This window comes from Octopus bimaculoides, chromosome 1, assembly GCF_001194135.2.
Source record: "Octopus bimaculoides isolate UCB-OBI-ISO-001 chromosome 1, ASM119413v2, whole genome shotgun sequence".
Taxonomy (NCBI): domain Eukaryota; kingdom Metazoa; phylum Mollusca; class Cephalopoda; order Octopoda; family Octopodidae; genus Octopus; species Octopus bimaculoides.
Window position 1 is genome coordinate 178619972 of NC_068981.1, and position 10783 is coordinate 178630754.

The 10783-nt window shown below is 34.4% G+C and overlaps 1 protein-coding gene across 1 annotated transcript in view; it reads right to left on the minus strand.

The window, feature by feature from the left end:
- Positions 1-10783, minus strand: part of LOC106868396 (fatty acid-binding protein homolog 9) — a 156102-nt gene that overhangs the window by 75530 nt on the left and 69789 nt on the right. Inside the window, exon 2 of the mRNA XM_014913623.2 lies at positions 4368-4549. Coding sequence (XP_014769109.1) covers positions 4368-4549 — 182 coding nt within the window. The remainder of the gene's footprint in view (positions 1-4367; positions 4550-10783) is intronic.

The window sequence follows — 10783 nt, forward strand, 5'->3', positions numbered from 1 at the left end:
TTTGCACTTAAACATGCTTTGATTTGAATGAAGCTTTGCACAAGAATAGTTTACTAGCTTTTTCTGTAGACATAATACATCTGACATAAGTATTTAATCGTTAAAATTATAACTGGTTAGAAATGATGTTACAAAGAAGGAAACAAATATTAAGGGACACTCTAAAGGATCGATGTTAAAGATTCAGTCTATGAGGCTTATGTAATCACACAGAGGAAGATTTTATATTGAGGAAATTTGAACTTATTACCTATACGACTACGTACTTGATCTGTTACGTACTTGATCTGTTACGTACTTTAGAAACATAATTTTGGATTATTATTGATGCACAGTTAATGTCTAATTTGCTGATCATTAAGGAAATGCATATAAAATTTCAATAGTCAATTAAATTTTGCTGACGGAAAGGAAAAATCTAAACAGTAAACTTAAGTGTACACAAATTAGAGAATGAAATAATAATTACTATCTCCTTGAGAAGCTACAACGCATATGAGTGCACACGGAGACACACGTGCACACACACACAGACACACACACGTATGCGTAAACGCACATGTAAGTATACATGTTTCCTTCGTTTCATCTCTGCCTCATTAGCACGGGAACTATAGGATGAAACCTCGTCTTAAGGAATAGGAGGAAAAATAAGACGACAGCAATAATGTTGCTGACGATGAAATTGATGACAAAGAATAATAATAATAATAATAATAATAATAATAATAATAATAATAATAATAATAATAATAATAATGAACGTATCTGTCAAGACCTACCAAAAACTGAGCAAATATAAAGATCTTGAAATAGAAATTAGCAAAATGTGGAATCTGAAGACGAAAACATTACCTATTGTCATAGGTGCCCTGGGAATGACAGCGAAACGGGCTGATTACTACCTAGATCAGATTCCAGGAAACCCCAAAATGGCTGAAGTTCAAAAGATAGTGCTCATGGGAACTGCCCATATCCTACGTAAAATACTGTCTATGTGATCTCAAATTTTAAAGCAAACACATAACTTTCTTATGGTTTCTTAAACATTCACTTGAACAAAACTGTACAAATCCAAATATATGGTACTCTAGGCATAACACCTACATGAACTTCTAACTTGTTGTCTCTTGAGGTCTCTGGGTGAGACTTGGATCCAACTTGTACAAATGCAAAACAAAAGTCAAACATAAAATAATAATAATAATGATAATAATAATAATAATAATGATAATAATAATAATAATAAATGCCCTGATGCAGTACCAGGTAGTGGCTCTCATGGTTGATTGGAAGTGATATCATGTATATTGTTTTGCCTTGGTATAAAAGATGGACTACAGCAAATATTCTGCTCAATACCACAGATTTGCTTGTCAGTTGTTTGACCTTAATCAGTTGAGCATGTTCTTTGGTGGCTGACGATATGTGCATCTCTGATTACGAGCAGAAGTAGTGGGGTAGTGTAATAATCATGTGTTGAGAGGAATTCTTTGGGGTCTAAATAATTCACCTCTGGAAACATGGGTGTTTCGTAAGACATCATTAAACAACCCTTATTCAGGGACCTATTGAGTGGGATGGGCTTCTCGACCTGAAGAAAATTCTAACTGGGCCCCACCTGTAAGGTCATGCGCTGTTTATCTTGATATGAGATTACCATGTCGCGCACATATGATTGTGATGCATGTGCCTGGCGTACCCTTATCAGACGGGTAGTCATGATGGGTATAATGGGCTTCGTATATTTTACCTGTGTCACTTTGATGGCATGCACTGCTCTCTCACTCAACAACAACAATGATGATAATAATAATCTTTTCTACTAAATGCACAAGTCCTGAAATTTGGTGGGAGGGGACTAGTCGATTACATTGACCCCAGTGCTCAACTGGTATTTACTTTATCGACCCCGAAAGAATGAAAGGCAAAGTCCAGTCCAGAGCGTAAAGACACGAATTGCCGCTAAAGCATTTCACTCGGCGTGCTAACGATTTTGTCAGTTCTCTGCTTTAACAACAACAACAACAAGCATTTTCCTCCCAAACGTTTTAGTTCTCCAGATTGGCCAGAAGCTTTTTTCTATTTGTGTTCGCCGATTCCATTTTCTGGCTTTTTATTCCAACCGTTTTATAAGTTACAGATTTCAGGCTGGCTTCTTGTCGGACAAACTCTAGAGTACGAAATCCTACTTTCGGCTACACCTTGTCAGGAGGTTTTTAACGTATTTTAATTCCTGTGACATTCGTCCTGTCGCACAGCGTTTGCGTAACCGGTAACTTTGGATTTGTTAATTGTTATTTTTATTTTTTTTATTTGTGCTGCTGTTAATAGTAATGGTGGAAATTATAAGAATGGTTGATCAGTCGTTATTGGTTCTGGTCGATTGTGAGATAAATTAGAACAAGAAAAATCAACAAAAACTAAAGAGAGGTAAGACACAAACTCACGGAGGTTTCAAAACACATCCAGCTTCGCCAATAAAGAAAAAGAACAAGAAGAATACAACAGTACTTTTCTGTGAATCGAATGCAGAATTATAGAAAGCGAAAAAGGTAAAAAAATGAAACGTTTCGAACTTTGGTATTCTTCCTGTTTTAGAAGAAAGAAAGGCAAGCTGGCAACTATTTAGAACTTCTGCGAACTATTACCTTCTGTGCGTTTGTATGAACGAGTATTTACCGGCGTTTAACTGACATACACGGATACAAACGAATGCATTCATTCATAAGAAAGAAAGCATCTGTGTAGGGCTTTCTAGGCAGGTATTCTGCTCTGTTTTAGAAGCAGCTGCATAAACAATGAAATCATGAAAGCACGATAAAAACATCCGAATGAATTTAATTCATTTGGTTTCTGACTAAAGATTCAAGACTTCAGTTATAACACTCTACGATGGAATTTGGAACATGTCCAAATCTCGAATATCTAAAAGTATGACTGCACTCGTAGACACCTATACAGCGACATATTACACACTTTTATAACAGCTCTTTTACTTGTTTCAGTCACTGGAGTGTGGCCATACTGGAGCACCTATTGAAGAGTTTAGTCGGACAAATCGGCTCCTGTACTTATATCAGTCCCTTTTGCCGGACCGTTATGTTAGGAGGATGACAAGCGGTATAGAGACAAACACAAAGACATGCGAGCTCTCACATACATACACAGGACACAGTTTTCAGCAATAAAATTCACTGACAAGGCATTGGTCGACCCAGGCCAACAATAAAAGACCATTTTCCAAGGTGTGCGTAATGGGCGTGAACCCTACCTAAAATCACGTGGTTGGGATATACCAGCAGATAGTTCTTACACCATTTTGCATATAGTCATAGACAGCAAAACACATACCTTGTGAATGTGTATTCGATATTGTTTATACCCCTCGAGCTGCTTCTAATTCATATTTGAGGGTTTTCCGTGGTCATCCCAGTAGTTGTAGGGGCACTCGGAGCTTTAACAACGAAGTTCGAGAAATATGTTGGAGAAATTGGGTTTGGCATAAGGATAGAGCACGCTAAAAAAAAACTGATCTATTAGGGACAGTGAGGAATTTGAGATTGGTACTTGGTTGTTGAGTATCATCCACAATATTTAAAATCTAGGTACCAAGTCTGATAATTCGTGGAAAGAGAACCCGAGAGACCTTGTGAAACCTTTGACATGTTGCCGTCCGCTCTCACAGAATTAACCGGAGCAAGCAAGATCGAGAGCTCCGACAAGTAAAATATAATAATAATAATAATAATAATAATAATAATAATAATAATAATAATAATAATAATAATAATAAATGCCCTGATACAATACCAGGCACTGGCTTTGAAAGTGTTATGTACATGTTTTGTCTTGGTATAAAAGATGGGCTACAGCAAATATTCTGCTCAATACCACAGATTTGCTTGTCAGTTGTTTGACCTTAATCAGTTGAGCATGTCCCTTGGTGGCCGACGATATGTGCGTCTCTGATCATGAGCAGAAGTAGTGGGGGAGCATCATAACCATGTGTTGAAAGGAATTCTTTGGGGTTTGAATAATTCAATAATTCACTTTTGGGAACATGAGCGTTCTGTTAAACTCCTTAAAAACCGTTATCCAGGGACTTTTTGAGTGGGATAGGCTACTTGACCTGAAGAAAAAAATCTAACTGGGCCTCACCTGCAAGGTCATGAGCTGTTTATCTTGCGCACATATGGTTGTGATACATGTGCCTGGTGTACCCTTAACAGACGGGTAGTCATAATGGATGTACTGGGCTTTGTATATTTGTATCCCAGTGTTACTTTGATGGCATGCTCTGCTCTGTCACTCAATAATAATAATCGATAGAATTACCAATGTTATAATTAAGCTTTGTAATTTACCTGCATCGGAGATCCGTCAATGGAAGCTGATTCATAAGTCTGACCGAATTTGAACTTGAATGTTCTTCCCTTGGGTACTCCTACAATACCAACATTGATTTCCCAGGTATCATCACTCAGTTTTTTGTATTCAATCTCTGTACGGGCTGCTCTATACCACTCCTTCTTCTCGGCGGGCAGTCCTGTGTAGTAGAGAAATAATTAAAAATGTAATATGTTAAAAAGATATAGCTAAAAGGAGTGAAAAAACAAACAAAATAAAACAATATTAAGAATATCATAAGTTTGCATGCGTTATTCGAAACAGGTCGTTTATCTAAAGACAGTAATTTAGAGAGCCATGGCAACGCAGTTGGGAGGAGTTCTGTTGTAAAGAAGAACTAATATAAAGATTGGACTTCAACGCTAAAATGTTTAACAATCTTATAATTCTTTCAGAAATAATCCCTATCAAAATGTAAAGGGAACAAGAGGATTTCTAGCTTCGTTGCTGTGACAAGATTACAGCAATCACATTTGTAAAAAGGATATTTCAACCACCCCACCACACATGTATGTATGTATGTATGTATGTATGTATGTATGTATGTATGTATGTATGTATGTATGTATGTATCAATGTATGTGTATGTGTGTATGTGCATGTATGTATGTAAGTCTGTATGTATGCAAATGGTTCCCCCACAAAAACAATTGCCAATGCTATTGTGTGATATACATTGCATAACATGCATGATTAAATCTTCTTTATCATCCATGTATAATTGTTCACTTCATGTTGTTGAAACAATTGTAAACCATGGAATAATGTTATTCCACTCTTTACTTATACATACATACATACATACCTACATGTATATAATACAATATTATATAGTATAATTATATTGCATTATATATATAATATAATATTCATGCCTAATCTTTCCCCTCATTGCATTAACACAAGGCGCTAATTCGCCGTTTTCATATATTCCGCAAATTCTTCCTGCAAACTACAACACGCTTTGATAATTTATCAATCTAATAATATAGGAAATGGACGAGGAATTGTGTGTTTTGGAGAGACATGCGTTCGAAAATTATCTCAGAATGAAATCAAATATTGAGACTTGCATCAAAAAATTTCATATACTCGAGGCAGATATCTTTGCAAATTATCTTAATCTATAGCGACAAATATAAAGGCGGCATTACGGGGACATTAGGTGTTCAGAAGAGTCGTGAATAAAAAAAAAATTTAAACCAGTTAGAGTACTTAAACTTTTTAAATACATTATACAAATCTTTGCTGGGAATAACATATGAGCAGGGTATTGTGTTATCAGGGTATTGTGTTATCAGAATATGACTGATGATGCCCCAAGGACGAATGTAATTCATCACATAACTCCTCGCCTTTAGTAATTTTCATAAAATTTCAACATGGAAGACACTAGTTTACGCAAATTATGAGATAGTACCAGAAAATATAGATAACAAACCAATGTGCAAAATCAGTTGTTTGATTAAATAATTTGATTTTATTTCGTCAAAACACGGAGAGTGGTATCCTTTATAAAACATCATTCGGTGAAAGTGGGCTGTGATCTAGAAAAGGTTCCGAGCCACTGTATTAAAGTATCAAAACAGATTATCTAACCTGAAAATTTGACTTCTCTAAGTATTTTACAGATAATCTTAGATTAGAAAATTTGGCCTTATCATTATAAGTTACTTAGTCTAATACTTTATATGTGCTGGATCCTTATAATGGTTTCTTTAAGCTTTACTGCTGATTATTATCATTTCTAGTTGATGGTTTTAAGTCATTCATGAGCAAGAATTATTGTGTTGGAAATTGATATAGTTTATTCGAAAATCTATGCTGTAAAGATCAAAGCTTCAGTTTCAAGCTTCATGGAAAGTTTCGTTAGCCACACCGTTGATTTTTGTTTTCTGGCCTACTCCATCCCCAAATCGCTTTTAACTTGACCAATACATTCTTTTGTTCGTCAGTCAACCTTTCTTTCCGCCAGTTTTAATCTTTTCTTCAACATCTGTGATCTGGGATGCGTTTACTCTTTCAATAAGCTATTCCAAATCGTTCTTTACATACCAAACAACACCATTCTCTTCTGCTTCTATGCACTTTTCACATTCAATCAGATATCCTCTTGCAGCTGTAGTTATATGTATGAAAGATCAGTCCCGTTTTCAGATGGAATGTAGCCTCAGTTATTCTATTTTCTATTGTTTTAACTATATATACAGACATATATACATACATATACATACGTAACACCGCACACACACACACTTTTCGTTTTGGATTTAGTTTGGAAGACTTTAAATGTGAACTCGTGTGTTGAAACAAATTTTGTTGAATCTCGAGAGGATTATTACTTCAGTAAAAAGCAAACACCCTGGTTAAGTTTCGTTCTTTATTATTTGTTAATTGGTTAGTTATTTAATCAACCAGCTAATCGATCGCCTTTTTAATCAGTGAGTTGATGAGGTCATGAATAGCAACAAAAGGATTTTGACAAACAACTGATTGATTGTTTAACCGACTGATTAAGCAAGCGGTCGATTAATTGGTTGATTAAATAACTAACCAATTGACTACTAATATTATCATTATTGGCGTAATGACCTTCCCAAAATACTATAATACACACACACACACACACACACACACACACACACACACACACACACACACACACACACACACATATATATATATATATATGTATATATATATATGTATATATATACATACACACACACACACACACACACATATGGTTCAATGGTGTATTAAAACCAAATAAAACAAAAAAAAAAACAAACAAAAACAGTTGAGGGAACAGCAAAGAAGGTGTATTAGTTCGACGCCCGGGAAAACATGTACGCGTGTGTGGGTATGTATTTATGTATGAACATACAATATTGAACATACAAACATGCTTACATACATATGTGTAATAATATGTCAAATGTACATATCAGTTATAAAGAATGTTGTTCGTAATACACAAAATAGTATTCAAAATAGTATTCAAATACCATCCGTTTTTCGCAATATATAATTAGGTTTGATTTATATACCCGTACATTTATGCGTATTTTCATTTAGTTTATCTTTGTACTTTGTGTGAAGGTGCGTGATTTAATGGTCAGGGGTATTCGACTCACGATCGTTAGGTCATGAGTTCAATTAGCGTCGGCGCGGTAAGGCACTTTATTTCATGTTGCTCCTAGTCATATATCCTGTGTCACGCTGAATCTCTCCGAGAACTACGTTAAGAGTACGCGTGTTTGTGGCGTGCTCAGCCACTTACACGTCAGTTTCACGAGCAAGCTGTTCCATTGATCGGATCAATTGGAACACTCATCGTCGTAACCGACGGAGTGCCAGTTATTATTATACTTTATAAATCTGATAAAAATATTCACTGCTTATATATTTTACTTTTTTTTTTATTTGTTTCTACAACCTCATAACACGCACACAATCGATGTTTGCTTTCTTCCTATAACAAATTATGCAAATTGGTTTCATATATACCTCATAGTGTAATGTTACTCTTATAACATTTTAATGTGCAGAAATGTACGTAACAAACCCAGTTAACAAAATGTTTTCATTCTCATATGTTCACGATTTTATCAAATTCATTAAATTCAAGTTTGCCCTGGTAGATATATTACTCAAATTACCAAGTACTGGAATGTACCAGCCGTACGCGTCCAATAATCGGTAGGAAGTACGTAAGGAGGTTAATATACGATGTTTAAATTAATATATAAAATTTCAATATAAAGCAATTTTAGTTTTCCATTCAAGTGGATATTAATAATTAGTTGTTATATGATCTAAATTATTTTGAATACAGAGTTTCTTCATCAAATTCGTTATCAACCTCAATCTCGTCAACGTCACCTTCATATTCGTCGACCAGTATACGTATTTACTAACATAAACACATATATTACCATCACCGGACTCACTTTGATTACCGGTGATTCTTTTGTTTTGGATTCCTTTTAGAAATGTGTTAAGAGAGTTAAGAAATGGAAATAATGAATAAAAAGTTAAACTAATGCCATTTATTTTTGTATATGTATATAGTATGAGCTTTGCGTATATCTAATTTATTAAATTTACATATATTTATCATAATGTAAGATATATTTATTATAATGTAAGACGCGACAAATTTTATTATACAAAAATTGTAATACTTTACAAAACAATTAGACTGAATCTATTGTGTAGGCGTACTCATTTTTAAGAGCAACTGAAAAACAACCCGTCTTTTTTAATTTTTACTATGTTTCGTGATGGTATATTATTCGTTAAGCATATAGTCTTTTTGATAAGTATTAGGAATGTGATTCGGATTGTTGACTGAAACAGGTCTTAAATATATGTAGCCATTCATATAACTTCTATATGAGATTAACATTACTCCCACTCGATGACTGTCACCTCAGTTCAATTCTAAGGATTTATATATCGAATATTTTAATGTGTGATACTCAATATTTCTACGATGATTTTATATCAGTGCCAACATCTTTAATACGGTTGATCAAAATAGTTCGGCTAAAATTACATCCGTAGTGAGAAGAACGAATTTCCAAGACAGATACACAATGGGAACCACCAGAGGGACGAAAGAAGTGAGGGGGATACAAGAAGAGATGGCACGCCGCCTTCAAAGAAGAGGTGAAGCGATTTAGCGTCACCTGGGATGATACAGGTAATGATGCTAAAAAACCCGGGTTTACTGGAAACGTCTTGTTGCTCAATGTACAGGCCAACTGTACGGGAGGAACTATGACCAAAAGTAAGAGTAATGAGAAGAAAAAGAAAACCAATTAACTTAACTATTAATTTTTGCTAAAGAAAGTATGGGAGATAATCTCAAAATTTAACATTTTTACGATTAGTTCAGCTTCTGTTAACGCCACACTTCTCTTTTCTATTTCTCAACAACTGAGTGTTATTTCTTCTGCCAACTTTGCACCACTCTTATGAAGAAATATATTTACTGACAATCCATTACCGCACAGTTTTGATGAAAAATTCTGCGCGTTGCCGTACAAAAATTTTCACACATATGCACTACATTAGATAAAATATATAACAAACTCTCAGATGAATAGATATATGTGGTTGTATAGTTATTATATTAACATTATGAATAAACATATGGTCTTTAATAGTGGTAATTACTTGCATCTCAATTGGAAGAAGTAAGTTAACAAACTCCTGCTGTTACATGTTTACTTAAACCGACATATACACACATCAACACGTTCATATGCATGCACACAGGCAAGCAGGTAAATAACTTCCGTTTCACATAAGATTAAAACAATTAAGTTGAAGATAACTTATCAAGTAGCGTATGTGGGAGCACAGAGTAGTAATATTATTAATGACTAACTGCCGCGAATGGAGATCGAAAACGCATGTTTAAAGAAACACCATTGCTATATTCGTCTCAGAACATATAACATATAACCTCTGTGTTATCAGGTGTATTTGTTGCCTGACTACAGCCACTGTACTTACTAATACATGTAACCGACAGATGTGCTTGATTACGGCGTCATTAAGTACTGAAGTGAGTCGATCGCAGGAGCTCAATTATTGACAGGAAATGAGTGAAGGGGATTCGTTATCGTTTTAAATCAATTTATGAGTTTCGATATAATTTGACCAGTGAAAAAATAGGAAATGCTGAGAAACTTTAAGGAAAATTTGTTCTAGAACAATATTTAATAAGCATAGAGAATGCACCTGCAGGAAAGAAAAGAAAGACGTATGAATGATGGAAAGAATAAAAGAATAATAGGAAGTAAAAGAGCAGGCGAACAGAGAAATACAGTGATACAGACATACTTTTCATATTTATTTAGATAACATTATCAAATAATCAAGTAATTACACCATATCTAACTATACATATGTGCGTGTGTGTACACACACACACACACACACACACACACACGCACATATACACACACCCGTCTTCGTCTTTTGATTTGCTTTTTTTTGTAAATTCCAACTGTATATATATATATATATATATATATATAGTCTGTTAAAGTCTGTCATACCGGCCATGACGAAGGGAAATAGCCCTGAAACTCGAGTCGCCTTTATATATATATATTTATATTTATATATTTATATATTTGATCCTTTATATTGAACACTCAATATTTCATCTACATTCAATACTTTCTTTCATGGTGCCATCCATTTTTATGTTATTTTATTTTATATTGTATATTGTATATCATATTATATATTGTATATTCCATATTCTATACCCCACATTAGTTCTGCAGGAATATAAATAAAACATAAAAAACAGACAGTGTTGGAACTCTTTTAAGCAAAATAATATATTCCT